This window comes from Antrostomus carolinensis, unplaced genomic scaffold (genome assembly GCF_000700745.2).
Source record: "Antrostomus carolinensis isolate BGI_N321 unplaced genomic scaffold, ASM70074v2 scaffold4587, whole genome shotgun sequence".
NCBI classification, from domain to species: domain Eukaryota; kingdom Metazoa; phylum Chordata; class Aves; order Caprimulgiformes; family Caprimulgidae; genus Antrostomus; species Antrostomus carolinensis.
In genome coordinates this window covers 96090-114767 of record NW_010327947.1, presented here as the reverse complement: position 1 = coordinate 114767, position 18678 = coordinate 96090, and the positions used below count along the sequence as shown (strand labels likewise).

Here is an 18678-nt window from a genome sequence, read left to right as displayed (position 1 = left end):
CAGAAAGCAACCATTCCATTACACCTTAGAAAAATCTTAGTCAGTACTCTTGAATTTGATCACAACTTTAAAGCAGTATAAAAGGCAAGAGAAAGCAGTGGGCTTCTGGAAAAGACCACGATTATACAACTAATCGGTAGGTTGTAAATAGTACTTACATCAGGCATTGCAGGCTCTGGGCCTCCTGTGAGATTTGGAAGAGAAAAACCAGAAATCATTAGAACCATACCTACTCACTACTGCAAGACTTGCGTAAATGTGGAAAGTCTGAGCTTCAGACTAATTTTTGCCTCCTTAGTAAGCCATGCTTGCATTTTGCCCTACTGAACTTGAGTAAGAATTCATTAGGTGCTTTCAACTAAGATGTGCAACTGCTTAAAAGCTTTTCATGCTTACAAGTGCCATCAGCAATTGCTTGAATCAGCAGTACATCTCCCACTGTGGCAATACAGAGGTTCTTTGCCACAGTTTTCCTACTATTCTTCTGAAATGCAACTGTTGAGCATGACCTATACTGAGAGTGCTGCTCCAGGGTACAGCAGCTCCTCACCTACTGCCCTTGACATGGATTAAGAGCAATAGACATCCATAGGCAATTTCTCTACCATAAAATAATGTATTTTCCTTTTACAACTGTTCTCTTTACTTATTCCCAAAAGCTCATTTGAATTTGGTGAGTTTGTCACCATTTGCCACAAATGTTAGCTATTTAAGGCTATCATGCTTGGTCTTAGCTTGTGCCAAGATGATTATTAAAGAGAGACATATATTATGCTCATAAATTAAAAGTTTAGAAAATGTGGAGTTTAAGTATAATCCTTTCCCAAACATCATCTTTGTTTTTTTCCTAGTGTATTTCATAGTTAGCTGTCCAGATTTCAGTTAAAAGTATAGCCACATGAAGTGGAGAAAAGGTCAAATTTAGGATACAAAAGACATCCAATGAGCCACAGACTACTGACCAATCTATAAATACACAATTTTGTCTTTCTAATCAGATTGCAATAGCTACAGTGACAACCAGACAGACTTGATCTCCAGCAATTGCACCAGGAGATGCTAAAGGGAGGCACAGGCAACACCTGTCTTTGCCCCCATTTTCTCTCACCCTTGTAAGCTTATGCTGGCCTGTACAGGTTTAGGGAGAAGAATCTCTCATAACACTGTAATGGTAGAGTGTCAAAAGTTTAAAATTAACAAAATTGTACTGAGTGTACACTCTAGAAATACATCCTTCTCCTCCCTCTCTAGCACAAGTGATATACTCCAAATATTGCTAGAAAATTTATTAAAATAAAAACCAAACTTCATAGCCAGCCTTTAACAAAAAAACAAATCCCAGCAAACCAAAACACAATCAACAATAAATACCACCATATTGCAGATACAATGCAGCAAAAAGTATTTAAAAGCAAACAGAACCACAAACACAGATTTATGCTGTGGCACTCCACATATCACTTCCGGAAAAAACAAAAGCTATCACCACTGAAGGCAAACTCCTGGCTCCACTAAAATCATTGGCCACATTCACACTGGACTTCCAGTTGTCCAGAATTTCACTTTCAGGCTCCAGCAAACCAGCATGGCATACATAGTCTGAAGATAGCATTAGACATAGAACATTTGTGAAATTATGTGAGTTGTGACATGCAAAACACCAAAGCAACCTACAAAACCAAAATTGAGTGCCTTGTTTTTTGCCTTTAAAATCTAGCATATTCAATTCAAAATTTATATTGGTGATCTTGGGATCTTGTGACACCACCACAGTGGAAAGTCACCAGCTGCCATTTTCCACCAATTTAGATGAAAGCACAGAGCTGCAAACCAAGTTAAACTCAAATCCAGACTTCAGTATTTTATCAACAGCTCTTTTGAGGTCTGCGCTAAGCCTCTGATAGAATATTCAATATTATTCTTGTTTTGTAGGTAGTAGCAAACCTGAACAGAGAGTGCTATCCTTCTTACTCCTACCCAGTGAAAAAAAATAGTATGAACAACATAGAAGAGATTTAAACAGCTATAGATATAAGAGAACACACAAAGACCCATTACCACAAAGGTAGACCCATGAATTGTAAGAATAACCTGATGACCCTGGGGAAAGAAGGGAAATTAATTATGTTGCTTTGTCATAACTGCAACAAACAATGCTGAAGAGGTATAGTACCCAGCACCAGACTTGTTAGGAAGAGTGTGCAGCAGGAACAATTTCATGGCAGTACATGAAATGTTAGCTCTTTGTTTTACCTTGTTCAAAAAATTGTGACCGCCTTTTTAAGTTTTTCAAAGAAATAGGTTCAGATGCTATTTGAAAAATACAAAAAATACAAACAAGTCAATGAGGTGCTCTCTGCTTTTTTTTTTTAATGACTATCACCACTGGATAAGAAACTTTTGTTAGACCTCCATTCTACAGCAACGTCAACTCAGAAAAACAAAAAGCCCCTGAAACACAAAGGAAATCTAATCTTTCATAATGACAAATATAGTTTTTAGCAGGTTACATCATATACTGTTTAGTGTTCACTTTTATCACTAACAATGTCCAACTATAACAACAGTGCAAGCATCAAACTGGGACTCAGAGTGTCCCTGTCTAATTTAAGCCTCCTTGACTGAGATGCCAAATAGGACTGAGGAGCCTAATCACCATTTAAGGTCATCAGAAAGGCATCTCTGGAGGGCAACTGATCTCTTGGGGGAACTCTCTTATAAATCACCACATTCAAGATAAAATGAAATATGAAGTTCCCACTTAGGGATTAATGTTTCATTAGGAAGTCTACATATCTGGTTTCTCTCACTGTCATCAAGTAAGGCTCACAGCATCGTAAGTAATTACTATTCATATTAGAACCATCAATATCATTCTTCAGGAATCAAACTTAAATAATAATAATAATAATAATAATAAAACAACCACTATGCCCAAAGCCTCACAACTGAAATAGAAAAAAAAAGTTGAATACTCTTTACATTCTTTTCCTGGGCAGCAAAATAAATCGATATTTATACTGACTCAGTCTCCACACAATGCAGCGGCAATTAGAATAAATTGTGGGCCCTCTCCTTCTCTTTCACCCCTACCACACAGAGAGTTTACAACCACTAATGCCGAGACAGGGTGGTTGTCACTTGTTGTCAGTTCTCCAACTGCCTAGCATATCGTGGAAGCAAATTACACCCAGTTTGGATGCAACTAGATCCTGTGATACCTGTCTAGCTTTCAGTTCATTAATGTCTCACTTCGCCCACTGTATAAAGCTTGCGATGATTACAGGTTTAGTGTCTGTGCTTGTTGCAAACCCATACAATTAGTGGATGAAAAGCAGTGGTAGTTTACCTCTTTGTTCACTAGAGCCAAGATCTCCTTGCATTCCATTTATCAATTTTGTTTCTGTATCCTGAAAAAATTAAAAGATAAAAGGCTTACGTTCATTAGATTTGTGGAAGTTTATCCAATTACACATCTCCCCTGACAGGAACTGTATATCATGAAACACTTCAGAACACTTTCCTCAGAAAGATACAAAACTATCTAAAACTTCCTGAGCGGATTATATGATAAAACAAGTGCAGGCATTTAAGGGGATCAATAACCAGCTGTGAACTGGTGTCTGAAAATAAAAAAAACATTAGTTTACAGGAAAATGCTAGAAGCCAAGATCTTCCTATTTTAGCTCCTTGGCAGGAAGGGTGTTATTTGCAAGTATTTGAAAGCATGTATACTCTTGTTCTTTGGGGCTGCAACTTTCATTTATGCTAATAATGGAGGTAAAAGTCTGTTCTAAAGATTAAACACTATATATTTTAGTTAAAACATAATCTGCACATATTTTGATACTTATCATTTAGCAGTGTCCACTCATGAATGGACAGTCGCAGGTCTTTAAAAACATGTTATTTACCTTAAAACATACATAGGCCCATCTCTGTATTTGCAGTATCCTATATACTCCTTAAGCAATACAAGTTAAAGTAAGATTTCCAAGGTATCCTCTCCCTATCAAGGCACTTCACTTTTACTTTATTCCTCCCTCCAAATCCCACAACCCTTCAAAAACATACTCACAGAACTCTGAAGGCTGCTGGAGAAATCTCTTTTTGTTGATATGTTGGAAACGTTTGAAACGTGTTCTCCAGAAGTTGCATCAATCCATTTATTTTCAGATGTACCTATAATGTTGGTAGCCATACTGGTGAGATTGAGGATTTTATGCCTTACATGTGGCAGGGAAGGCTGGTCTGTGCCCCAATCTTTTTGGTATGTGGAGGATCAAGAAATTAATGTAGACAGTAATGTCAAAGAACAGAACAGTTAGTGAAGACACATTAAAATAACACAAAAAAAAAAACACACACAACAGAAGGAGACACACAAATCAGGTGGAATTTGTGAAGACAGGAAAAAGGGCTTTTATGAGCAGACCGCCTTCCCCAAAAATGCAAGTGTTAGTCATAAGCCAGGTAAAAGTTTACCAGACGCTTCGCTAATATGGACTACAGTAGCTTACCATTACAGAGCAATTAGTATTCATTGGAAACTATTTCATTAGCATTAGTAAGGATCAAGAAAAGTCTTCCAACTTTACTCACACAAGGTACAATTTGACTCATAGACTATCCAGGGAAGTATCATCTTCGTGTCTGTGCTCGTCAGAAAGCACAGAGGGGAAAAAAAACAGGCAGTCTAAACTAAAATAGCAAAACTGATGAGGCAAAGACAAATTATAACCTTTTCTCAGATGTCATCATTTCTCCCCTCTCAGTATCTGAAATTTAGTCAGTAAGTTGTTTTCCACTAATCTCGCTCTTCATTTGCACTTAGGCCTTGTAGAAGTTGTGATTTGTTTCTTGTCTATTCCTCACCCCACTATTTTCTCCCCACTTGCTGGTAACTTATTCTTACCTAGCTTCCCACTAAAAGAATGTTTTGTATTTATGCTGTGAAAGAAGTCACTGGTCACACTTCCAACTCTGGAAAAATTCTTTTGGGGCTTTGAAAGGATATCCCAATTAAACCCATGGCAAGTTTAAAGATGCTACAAGGCCTTTAGCCAGGATGGAAATACTCACTGGTCAGAACAAGTAGTACCATTCTGAAGAGATTACAGCACCGCAATATTTGGGTCAATGGCCAAAATCACAGCACAGAGGTGTTACACAACCCACAAGCTCAATCAGGTGGCTCTGAAACACTCCCTGAAGAAAGGTTCTTTCCCTGAAGAAAGGGAGCTGCACATTGAGGGAGAGGGGGTCTAAAAATTGCTATCCTCTAGAGACCAGCCCCTCTTCATTCTTGTGGTATGGCAAGAAAGAAAATTTTACATTCCCTTGTGTGGTGGTTGCACGCTTTTTCACCTGTGCATCCTCTAAGAAACAGGCCAGAGCACAAGAGAGGTCAGTAATTCAATGCTTTGTAGATTTGTTTGTCAAGACATTTCTAATGGACAAGTAGTTAAAAAAAAGCCAAGATGTGTTAAAATGCAACAGACATGCTAGCAAACTACTTAGCTTCAATACATATTACTACTGTAAGGGTAATAAGGACTCTCAGCTGTCAGGTACAGCAGAGACAAAGCTTATTTGCCTTACAGAGCATACTGTATCTGCCCGACGAAACAACTCACCATTCTTTCCATATCGTCTGACATCCATGACCAGGTTTCCAGTTTCTAGTGCTCTGCTGATGGCTTCTTCCCACTGACTATAGTCCATACGTGAAACCTTTGTGCCGTTGATAGCAATGATCTCATCATCTACATGCAGCTGACAAAGTGCTGCAGGGCTACCTGCAGAAAACAGAATATAAATAAAATTATGTCTCCATTCACAAATAGTTTCTTTACCCTAGTTGTGACTGAATTATTTGGTTTTTTTCCCTCCAAAGAAATGCTTATTGGTGGATATTCAGAAAATCTTTGGAAAAATCTACTGCACTATGAATACAAGGCCATTAAACTCAGTTAATATCCAAGCAGTGTTTCAATTTGAAATTTATGAAAAGGACATCAGTCTTTTGGACTTGCAAACATTCACATTCAGGCTAGCCATTTAATAAACAGCCTCTGGGCCCACCTCTGCCTTCACTAACTCACCTTTAGAATCTGGGACAGTAAGAGAGAGGCAGCACCACATTGTCTGTAGCTAACAATTAGCTGAAATTCAGCCAATGTTTGGGTAATCCTCTTACTTGCCAGGGAAAAAAAAAAAAAAAAAAAAAAAAAAAAAAGGGCTTCCACTTTGTTAATTCCAGAAGGAAGCTGGCTTCCTCATTCTTATTTACATTTTCTGGGCTCTACTGACAAGAACACACTGCTTTATTGCTTAACTAAAATAGTTTGTTAGCTGTGAATTGACTTGTAATTGGACCAGTATTGCTGGGTGCTGTCCCATTAGATGTCTCTGGATTCCACTTATTTTGTCAATTAAAAGCAAATTTTATTGCAGCTTGGACTTTGAATTCTACTCTTATTTTGCAAGACAGGCTGTACTTTATACTCTTTAATCTACTACTAAACATTGGCAGGGGATTTTATTAGCTTAAGGACAGAGAACATACAGGACCAGTTCATAACTTTTTCCTATTTAATTCAGAAAATGGATGAGCTGAGAAACTCAGACTTCCTTAAGTAAAATTTTATGAATTACATCTGAATGGTTCTTCCATTAACAATTACTCCCCTAGCAGAACAGAAAATGGAAAAGCTAAGTGAAAATGTAACTAAATATTGCACAATAAATCCTCACATTAATAAAATAAAACAAATTTTTATTTGTTTTAAATACAGAAGCATTTTCCAAAGTAAGTAGTGAAATCCACATATCTTGTTTAAAATATACCAAAACCAACACCATATTACATTATCAGAAACAAATGTGGACAAGCATGACAGAAGAATTTAGATACTGTATGCTTCATCCTGACCTTCTTCTGATTCCCTAGTAAAATGCTGCTAGAAGTCTGGATCATCCACCAGGGATTCAAATAGCTTTAAATATTCCTGGCACCTCAAGAAGTTAAGAAATAAAGAAATGTTATGTTTCTTAATAGCGCACCAAACACTGATCCATCATACTTCACTAAAAAACAATACTATCTTCTATGTCAAAAGAGCATAGGTCCATATTCTATTTGTCTGCATTCTTCTTAAAGAATGGACTAAAAACTCCATTAGCAGTTATCAGGAAAATTTTCAAAACACACCAATTAAGCAATATTATAGAAGAAAAGGTAGTGTTTTTCATTTGGAGGAAGAAAACATGGGTGATAGTTAAACGGGAAAAAATGTGCATCTCCTTAGAGGCAGGCAGATGTTAATGAATTAATGGATTTTAAAAAAAATCTATTAATGGAAGGTACTATTAAGGATACTATTGAAGACATGACCACTGAAATTATTATTTTCAACAACATCATGTAACACTTGGAATTGTGTCTCTAAGACCTTTAGTACCATACAGTTTGACTACATGTAGACCACGCTTTAGGCTTGAGGAAAGACATCAGAATTGATAATTTCCCTGTTTTGTGTTGTGACAGAACAAGCCCTAGGAACCAAAAAAGATGATGTTCATTTTACTCAGATTGGGATGACACCCAGTTCAGAGGTGAGAACAGTGCCTCAGTTGGGTTACAGTAAGCACGTGAGGGAAAATGTGGGTTACCGGTTCAGGTTTTAGGAAAGGAAGGAAATTTAAGATTGCACAGTTCCTCCTATAGTATCACCAGAAAATCACATCCCGACCACACAGATTTGAATGAACAGCATCAGTCTCTAGATTGCACGTGTAGACCTAACAGCACAACTTACACTGCTCAATTTTTTGCACGTAACTTTGCCAGATGCTCTTCCTCTACTGCCTCTACAGTCTGTGAATAAAAAGGTTTCTCAGAAGTGCAAACCAGGGTGCCTGTATTGGGCTTCTGCTCAAAGTCACCCCAGAGAAGCCTATGGAGACTGGCACTTCAGGTGGCAACAGCTGTATGGTGTAAACTGCCTTTGTCTGTCCAGTTCCTCCAAGATGACAGTAGACACTGATAATTACTTTATACCTATATATCCTCTCTATATAGAGGATTTAGTTTACATTATGTAAAACAGACATTGTTGTTTTTCGTAAATTTCCCTGAAGGTAAAGATTTTTCTTTCTTACTATCCTCTAATGAAAATAAAACCAATCAAATTCACTAATTTTCCATGTGTATTTAGTTATCTCTAACCTATCCTCAACTGTTGTTATTATGACAGATAAAAGCTAACTAGGCATCATACAAAAAAGTTAACTTGAAGGAAGTGGGTCAAATTTACTTTGTCCTACACGCCTGCAAGTGTTTGATCACAGACACGTGCACTCCTACATCAACAGCATCTCAAAAAATGATAGGGTGGGTGAAAGGGAAAGGACTGCAACAGTAAAGATTATATAGCAGTGGGGAATCTGGAAGAACAATTTAGATTTAATAATTAAGTCTTCCTGTTTATCTAATTTTTAGCATAAAGGCTGAAAATTCCTGTAAAAAAAAAAATCTTCTTTTATATGCAGTAAATGGGCCTCACTGAAACGTGTTACAAGCTTAACTCCTTATTAAGTTTTTTGAGAACACTTATAACAAGTTAATTTTGCTTGCCAAGTAGTTTTCTTAACAATTTTTTGAAGAAAAAGTACATGTAGAATATAGAGTAATTTAGAAGTAATAAAAAGATAAATGCAGGTTATCACCTGAAGAAAATCATATAGCTAGCTAGGATGATGAATATGCCAACATAATCAGAGAAAGTCTTCCTGGAAACTACTTCTGGGCTCACAAACGAGAACAAAGTGACTTGGAGCAGTTGGTATGAATTTATCAAGCCTAAATCACGCTTGACCAACCTGGTTGTCTTCAATGATGAAATAACTAGATCTGTGGATAAGGGAAGAGTGGTAGATGACATCCACCTTGTCCTTAGTAAGGCTTTTGATGTGATCTTCTACAGTATCCTGGTATCAAAGTTGGGATGGGATTGTCTACAGGGCAGAATGACCAGATGGGTGAAAGACTGGCTGGGCTGTCAGGCTCAATGGGTAGTGGTTACTGGTTCATACTCAGCCCAAAGGCTGGTTACAAGTGTGGCTCCCCAGGGCTATATCCTGGGACCTGTCCTCCTTAATACGTTCATCAATAACCAGGAGGAGGTGGTGAAACATATCCTCATCATGTTTGCAAAACACACCAAAAGGGAGAGGGTGGCTGATACACTGGAGGGCAGGGCTGCCCTTCAGACCAGGAACCTGATATTCAACAAGGACAAATGCAGAGCCCTGCTCCTGGGATGGACTAACCACAGTGATGGTACAGGTTGAGGGCTGATGGGCTGGAGGTATCCTGGAACTGGTAGGGCTATATGAACACCAGCATGACCAGCAGATTGACAGAAGTGTCATTCACTCAGCATTTGTTAGGCCACATCAACAATACTGTGTCCAGTTTTGGTGTCCCACTGTAAGAGAGACATCAATAAACTGGGGCAAGTTTCATGGGAGGCCACTGGTATGATCAGGGCTGGAGAACTTCCCCCTGAGGAAAGGCTGAGGGACACAGGCTTGTTCAGTCTGGAGGAGAGAGGCTGCTGAGGGATCTAACAGCAGTGCCCACAACCCCAAAACCTACAAGAAGGTCATTGAGAAGGGAAAGCCTGCTCTTTATTGAAATTCACAGCAGAAGAACACAGCACAGTGGTTATAAACTGAGACAGTCTCACTGGATATAAGGGGAAATTTTCTCCGAGAGCATAATTATGCATTGCCCAGAGAAGTGTAGTTTCCATCCTTGGAAGGTTTCAAACACTCTTGGGTAAGGCCCTTAGACAACCTGGCCTGAATTGCCTTGACACTTTTTTGAGCAAGGGTTGTCTCTAGGTGATCTTCCAAGGTTCATTCCAACCTGAATTATACTATGATTTATCCTTAAGAATAGGAAACGCAACATTCAGAAGTGCCTAGCAGAAATCACATCTTACTCTTCCAATAGGTTGTCCACTTCCTTCATCCTTCATTCCCTTAAAGGAAGCTACAGCTATTGAATAACGTTACAACACAAGCCAGTATTTAAAAAAGTACATTAAACAGTCTATAAATGAGAATATCAAGATGTAGTCCATTCTCCATTCAATCTTTTTACTTTGCACCCTTCTTTGCGAGAATGGTAATAAAACATAATCAGGGTAACAGCAACAAGGCCTTCGCCTTCTCCTCCTTGCCTACAGAGCTGGGGATAGGCCCCACGTGGACCTTTGTGAATGACCAGCAGGAACATTCACTACCCTCAGGTTTCTCATTTACAGCTGGCAGCACAAAAAGACAGTCCTCTACCTCCAAGTAACAAAATTAAATCAGAAGCCTAGCAGCAGGGAAACCAAATGGAAAATTATTCTTCATGCAAAGCACATATCAACAGTTACAATCCAATTAAAAGAAGTACCCAGCTATAGTGAAGAGAGGTCCAAAAGTTGACTTTGAAATTAAAAAAAAAAAAAAAATAATTAAAAAAAATCAAAGCTGCTCAGTAAGTGCTGGTAAATGGTATTTTCTCTTTTCTGGAAAGCATAATGAAGGGCTAACTAAATGAGAACTTTCCAGTTATTTCTCCTTTCTCAGGATGATCTTATGTTAGCTGGAAGAAAGGGCACAATTAAATATTCTTCAAGAATTACTGGCAATGGGAAAGACCAATGTTCAGACAACAAGCATTAAATGTGATTTGCTTTGGTTTTTGCTGTATTTTGGTGTAGTTTTTTTAATTAAGAAAACTGAGCTGCTTCTCTGCAGAAGACTACTAAAGCTTAGAAATAAACTTTATGTATGTTTTTCTTCAAGACAAAAATGTTTGCTGTTCCTCAGTATTAACACATCTGAAAAACACTGCATTGAAATCGCAAGTTGCAACTGCCTAAAAATATTAACTGCCTCCAAAATTCAACATGACTAAGAAAGGTAAAACTGAAATACAAATACTAACTTCCTAACTAAGTTTTTTCTGCATGTGTTTACAACCATACAAAGTGAAATCTTTTAAACTTAGCTGAAAGGAAAAATCTGCATATCAAAAATCTTTATGTGCCCTTTACTACTGTTCTCTAAGGAGCTTGGTGAATGTTTGAGTAATCATGTTTATGCCTTTTCAGTGATTATAGAAATGTCTTTGATTAGGAAAATGTTTTCTAGCATTTCTGAACTCAACCCATTTCAAGAGATGAGGATTCACAGAAATACTTTAGCAAACTAAATACTGGTATTTTTTTTAATTCTCTATCTGATTTTTTTAAGTACTTGCAACATTCTTAACAGCAAATACCTTAATTTATAAGCCACCGCAAACTAAATAAAAATACAAAAATTTGTATAGTCAATACACATTTACCTTCTTCAACTGTCTGTACAAAGGTCCCTGAAGAACTCCAATTTGTTGTAAACCCAAAGCTGCGACTGTGGCCAGGTCTCTGGTTTATACTGATTCTCATTTCACTGTACTGTTCCTGAAAAATAAAACATGACACTACAGTATCTGGTATCACGGGAATCTAAATGAGGGAAAGTTTATCCTCTAAATAAGTGAGGCTGCTCACAATGTGCACTTTAATCATCTATTATTAGCATCATAGACAAAGGAAACAACATTGAAGTCAGTTAAGTAACTAATCTGGTTTTTATTCAAAAAGGTATGTTTTCAGTTTACATTTATATTTTCTCTATACGTATATTTAACTGTGCGTTTCTCTTGTTTAAATGTTTCCTAACACAATTCAACAAAATGCAGAAATTTGAGGAAACTAAAACCTTAAATGGGTCTTCATGGGTAGTAGTATGAATGTGTAGAATGCATTGCCTCCTGATAGAGCACCAGTCAAACAAGAATGTGAAATAGTCAGATAACAGAAATTCTACTTATTTTTTTCTTGCACATCCTACATCAGGCATGATCAGTTTCCTTTAGGCTCAATGCTGCAACTAGGTTTATTTTGGAGAACAATCATCTTTTAAATTTTGTGTGAAATACTACTAGCTTGCTATGGATTTTGTAATGGAGGCCTTAGATACTAAAACTCATTCCAGAACAAGCTAGAATCCAGTTCTTCTATTTAGGTCGACTTTCAAGATGCTTCCAAAATCAGAACGAGAACCCAACGTTACCATTTTAAAACTACAGAAATATTTGACTGGGAAAACATTTTGGAATGCCTGCTTTCAGTCTCACAATATAATATGAACATATGTTGCATACATTAACATTTTAATATGAACTCATTATAAAACAGTTAAAATACCCAAATGCATGCTATTCACTTCATTGTCGTCAAACTGACATTGTTATAAAAGGTAAAGCTGACAGGCTGAAAGAGTTGGGGCTGTTCAGCCTGGAAAAGAGAAGGCTCCGGGGAGATCTTATAGCGGCCTTCCAGTACCTGAAGGGGCTACAAGAAAGCTGGAAAAGGAATTTTCATAAGGACAACTAATGACAAAACAAGGGGAAATGGGTTTAAACTGAAAGAGGGCAGGTTTAGGTTAGATATTAGGAAGAAGTTTTTCACTGTGAGGGTGGTCAGACACTGGAACAGGTTGCCCAAGGAAGTTGTGGATGCCCCCTCCCTGGAAGTGTTTAAGACCAGGCTGGATGAGGCTTTGAGCAACCTGGTCTAGTGGAAGGTGTCCCTGCTGATGGCAGGGGGTTGGAACTAGATGATCTTTAAGGTCCCTTCCAACCCAAACCATTCTATGATCCTATGGGGAAAAAAAAAAAAAAAAAAGTAGAGTTTTTCTGTCAAACACTGCTAAAATAGATATATTTAATCAACATGTGCATGGAGGAGACCTCTGCACGAGTACTAAATTTGGTGTACTAAATGTACACCTACATATTAGTCGCCTAGCGAACCAGCTTTCCTGATGGGTGGGATTCATCTTCTCTAATTTAAAATATTTAGAAGTCTAAGTAGCTAAGCAAATTCCTCAAAGCTCCTACATTGGTAGGATGTAGCAAGCAGCTGCAGGGAGCTCTGCACAAGAAGACACAGCCAGAGGAGGCTTTCACAGTACCCGAGCACTGGGTGCAGAAGACAACAACACTGCAAGGCAACATCTTGAGGTTTCACCTCATGATACAGTAATGTTCCCAGCAAAACACTCCCAGTAACAGCCCAGGGTAGAAATTAAGGTTTTTCTTCAAAACACAGTTACCAGCTTGCAAATACTCCCATACAGAAACAGACATTTTTCTATTCCACCCAAGTCCTTAGGTGAGTAACAGAACATTAAACGTTAATCTAACAACAGATCAGCACACTGGGCTAGAGCACATATAAAGCTTTTGAATTTGAGTGTGTTCCTGGAAATTACCGTTATTGTCTTTATTTCCACCATCCCAACCCAGCTCTTCTTCAAACCTATCTCTTGTCAGAGGAGTAACGTGACTTTGTACACTGAACTTCACCATTTATCCAGGTCATCTCCAAAATGCTTAGTACTTCACAAACCTGGTGTTACTGCCCTTAAGATTAGTGAACTATATCAATCTCTCAACTCTGGCAATCATTTACAACATGCCAAATGGAACTTGTATTCCTTAAGTTATAGCTTGTTTGAGGCACAGCAAAACCTTTTTAATTTTTTTTTATTAAAAACCTCACTTTATTCATTAGCAAGGAGGACAATTTATAATCTTGTGACTAATGACAGAAAAAAAAAATGGACCTACTATATTTTGTTCTCATTTGGCTCACAAAGTGGTACAAAGAACCCATATCTAATCTATGTTTTCACTGATTAGAACAGCAATTCCTCTGCCTGTTGTTGCTACAACACAGAAAAAAAAATGATTGTGATCTCTTTCCTTATACAACAATCACAGTTTCAAAAAATTATGATAATTTCTTTGTAATTGCCAAGGGGTACCAGGAGTATTAAACTGAAATGTGTTCCTTTTCCACAACTGATTAGAAAGAAGAATGGTTCAAAGTGACTGAATTTATAAAAAGCTGGTGTGGGAAGTGATTTCATAAATCAGCATTCAAGGTCTTATAATCCTCACCCAAGCAGCTGGCACAATTAACTTTTACAGCAGCATCAAGAATGCAAAGAATTAATCTTTGATTTGTTAAGGGGTTTGAATGACATCATTAGATAGAACAGAAAGGTACTGACAATTAAAGCTATTGATGGTCATTTTTCACATGTAAAACATGCTGTTTCCTCCATAAGCTGGATGAAATAGCATTTGAAGACACATATTCCAAAAAACCACTGGAAGATTCAACTTCTGGATAAGCATATACACGAAGAGGTGGCAATTTGTTTCAGAAGTCATTAATGTGAACATCAATCAGATTAATTTCAAGTAAATAATTATTTTTAAAAAAATGGGAGGCTCAAGCCACAACAGGTGGAAAAAAAGATAGTATGATACTAATGTTTGAGGCTGGCCTTTGAAAAGCTGACCTTTTTTTTCCACCACCAGTTTAAATGTGCAAATGAATGCTACAGCAGCTCAGATCATTCATCTAACTGACTTACCTGACTACGTGCACAACGTGCTAACTTGGACAACAACAAAAACTTTGCAAGCATCAAACAATATATAAAATAATCATTTTGAATTAGAATGTGAAATAAAATTAAGCACAGAACATATAAAAGGTAGGGAAAAAATGCAGCAAGAGAACCAGTTATTTTTTTTTTTCAAATATTATCTTTCCCCTGAATTAAATCAAAGGAAGTAGAAGTTCTCTGAGCTGTTTTCTTACTACCAAAAAATACTTGCATTAGATGTAATTTTATTTATTTTTTCTTTTACTCCGCTGTAGCATTCAGTTACACTAAGAAATCACATTATTTCCACACTTACCAGGGATTTTGAACCCTCAGGTTCTGGTAGACTCACATTTTCTGCAGAAGATGCAAGTGAAAGAGAATCAGGAGGAGAGCAATACTCTGGTTTAAGAATACTGCTTCCAGCATCTTGGTCCTGGGATTTTACAGGTAATGCCAAACTAGGAGGAGGTGTTGACTGAACACCTTCTTGTTCCTCCTCCTCCTCACCTCTGCTTCCGAATGCACTAGTGGAGAGAGGGTGTGCAGAGTCTGGTTGTGAAAACGAACTGCTAGTGAACAAAGTTCGAGTTCTTTTAGCTTTTTCTACTTCTCCATTGTATTTCTGGGTATCATCCATCTAGAACAAGAATGACACTTTGGTAAATATGTGATTTTTTAAAAAAAAGCCCTCATCTTTCAACAATCTAAGTATTTAACAAAAATACCCCACCCTCTCCTGCAAATTCTAGTTATTGTACCAATTATTAATTACACACTCTAAAGAGCAGCGAGATTTTTTTTTTCCTTTAAGTGCTTGCAGAATAAATAATACAGACTTTTAAAGATAAAGTTGTTAAAATCACCTACTTAGAACTATTTGCATTCTTTATAAATAATACAGACTTTTAAAGATAAAGTTGAAATCACCTACTTAGAACTATTTGCATTCTTACCATTTTCTAAATTGAGACAAAGAGGGATTTAGGAGAAATATATAAAAATCTACATAGTAATAGGGGGGGTGGAGGGGCAGGAAATAAATTTCTGTGTTTCAGTGCTTTAGCGAGCAGGCAAATTTTAGGTTACAGGAAAATTTCAATTTCATCAAAGTTAACAGAGAAGAGGAAACTTACACCACCTGAAAATTTGCCTGTAACACTTAATTATGTTAACTCAGCTTCAGATAATTACATCTGACAAAGGCAGGTTTTTTGATAAGGAATACTGAGAAGACTTAAAACAAATAATAAAGATATTATTCTATCAATTAATTTATCAGACTTATTTCTAGGAGTGTCTTTATAGAAATACAAGTAAACATCTAAAGCCATGACAGAAATGTCTACTCCATTAACGCAGCCCTCGAGCAGCAGAAGATGGGTTTTTTTTTTTTTTAAAATGAACATTAAAACTCTACTGTTCCCCCCCTCCCCATCATCCAAGACCCCAACATTTACAAACTTTGAGAACGAAGCGGAATTTTACCGTGAACGACCGTGGAAGTGATGAGATTCCTCTTGAGTGGACACCAAAAGGTCTTGGTGTAACCACAGATGTTAACCTAGAGGTATCAGCTTTCTGGTAACTTCTCGGGAGAGAAGCTGAAACCTGAGCTGACCCAGTTTGAGCATTCACCGAGTAGCGGGTAGACAAAAGAGCCGAGCTCTGCTCCTCTGTCAGGCTCTTTGGCAGAGAGGGAGCTTCACGAGCAGCCGAGCTCTCCGGCAGGTTCTCCTTGAGCGGTTGTGTGGTGTACACACTTTTGCTGTCCTTAGTGCTGTAGGAGATATCTTCTTCCAAAAGGTAATCTCTTGCTGCTGACCGTGTGGAAGGGGCTTTTTCTTCACTAAACACATCATCATTCAGTGAATACGTCCATCTGTGTTCATGTTTTCGCTGCCCGTAGGAGTCTTGGTCTCTGTCCTCCCTATAGGGACAAGAGCTTGTTACAACATCAGACAAAGTGACCTGGCAAACAGTTTGGCCCTAAGTCTTCAATTACTGAATGGTCAAGGCAGAGCATAAATTGAGAAACATATCTTCAGTAAATGAAAGTGAATGGCATAAATTAAAAATATTAGTATTTTAATATATTTTTAAATCTACCTTCTTCCCCCTCCTCCCCATTTCAACTGACATAAGACTCGGGCATACTACTGTCATGTAATCATGTTGCCACTGTGACAGAAAACTCTTTTCCAAGAAAATTATATAGCTTTTATGAATATATGCCATGTGCATATGCATTTAATCTCAGTAATACAATGTATTTAAAAAAAAAAAAAAAAAAAAAAAGACAGACTGTCTTTAGTAGAAATGCCAATATGCTACTCAGTTTACACTTTTTACTCTTTGGAGAGAATCTTGTTCTGTAAATATCCAGAAGAACAATTGGGGATAGAGGGGAAATCAAGTAAAAGTTTACAGCTCTGTGATATGCATTAAAATTCTGGCTGTGTTTAAGCACAGTGGCTAAAAGAATAGCAAATGCAGTGGTAGAAGAACGAGAAATGGTTAAGTGATCCAAGAATAAAAGAGGCAATTACCCAGTTCAACATTATTGTTTTAACCTCTTTAAAGTGGATGCAAATACTGACTTCTCAATACACTTATTTATGAATAGCAGAATAAAACATCATTTATAGAGCAAAACTGTTTAATATTCTGTGAAAACAATGCATTAGCAGAACATATTCTGCCCTTCAATTGTCTAGATTTCTACACTATAATTTGCAACTAAAATTGTTGAGATCTCTGCAGAATCAATTGCAACTTGCCAGTAAAAGCTGTTCAAGAATTCAAGGGAACAAAAATACTCAGATTTAAGTTCTTCAACATAATACTCCCATTAGGGTCATTACCTCTCCTGCTGCATTTCTTTCAGTGACTTGGTACTCCTTTCAGAAACCTCAGAGGCTCTCCTTTCTATTTCTTCTCTCTCTTCTTTTTTCTTTTGCAATTCAGAAGTGAAGCTCTTTCTACGATTCTTCCATTTTGCTAGATCCTACAAGAATAACATGAACATATACAATCAGATTTTCTCAGGACCTCGTAAATCTACAGAGGCTTCCCATCACACACGCTACCTACTGCCCTGATTCCACATCAAGGCCATATTTTCATTCACCCTCCTCCTACATGATAAAGGAGTTCTGATATTACAATCAGGGTTATAGGCTCACTGCCTGTTAAAGTCAACAACTTTAATTACTGCACTAAAAGTGGAAAAGTGTATGTTTTGTCCTTTTTTTTTTTCCCCCTTGACATTACCCATTTTATTCTAGAATACTTCACCTGATGACACATAATGGAGAACTAATGCAAATGCCATCTGTATTTCTTTGTTGTAGGCTTTGGAGTTTGGGATTTATTTTTTTTTCCAAATCAGTACTATGTTAGACTGATACATTAGTTTGAGAATAAACATGCCTTAAATTCTAAATTGAAAACATATACTTCTGTATTTTCTTCATTTCTGTAAAACCACAATGTGAACTGGTATTATTCTCCATGAAATACTAGAGCTGAGTTGAGACGTACTGAATACTAGAACTGAGACGGCTGAGATGCATTAAACAAACAACTATGAACTTCTTAGTGCTCTGTTCTTAATTTCAGCTTCTTGTTGGTAATCACTGTCAAGCAGAGACTTTAATAAAAAATAAAAGGTCTTCAGGTATACCCTTATGATGCTGCACAAAGCTACCACATCAGTTTACAAGCTGGATTTAAGACAGAATTATTAGGGAATAGGAGCCTCAAGAATTTGCACAAGGAAATATTATTTCCCTCCCTTCTCCCAATGGATCAAATACTCAGACATTCCAATCACTTCACAAAAAAAGTATTCACAAATTTCAGGTAACGCATGAAAATGTGCCCTAACTTTTCATTATGTCCACAGAAATCAAGCCTGAAGGCTTTATTACAATACACACAAATCTTATCCTGAAGCATTAATCAGATACTTATGATGATATTTAAAATAATTTTAGTTCTGCATTAAACAGACATCGCCAAAACCACTAGTAGTTGCATGAGATGGATTGTTTCATAAGACAGCCCCATAAATTGCTGCACACATGCCAAAGCCTGTTTTCTAGG

At 37.3% G+C, this 18678-nt stretch overlaps 1 protein-coding gene across 1 annotated transcript in view; it reads right to left on the bottom strand.

Annotated features, from left to right (window-relative positions):
* The window catches only part of LMO7 (LIM domain 7), a 99282-nt gene that overhangs the window by 18129 nt on the left and 62475 nt on the right, over positions 1-18678 (bottom strand). Inside the window, 9 exon segments of the mRNA XM_029085972.1 lie at positions 159-184; positions 2254-2310; positions 3350-3410; positions 4079-4263; positions 5637-5798; positions 11411-11525; positions 14888-15211; positions 16060-16501; positions 17436-17578. Of these exon segments, the coding sequence (XP_028941805.1) occupies positions 159-184; positions 2254-2310; positions 3350-3410; positions 4079-4263; positions 5637-5798; positions 11411-11525; positions 14888-15211; positions 16060-16501; positions 17436-17578 (1515 nt within the window).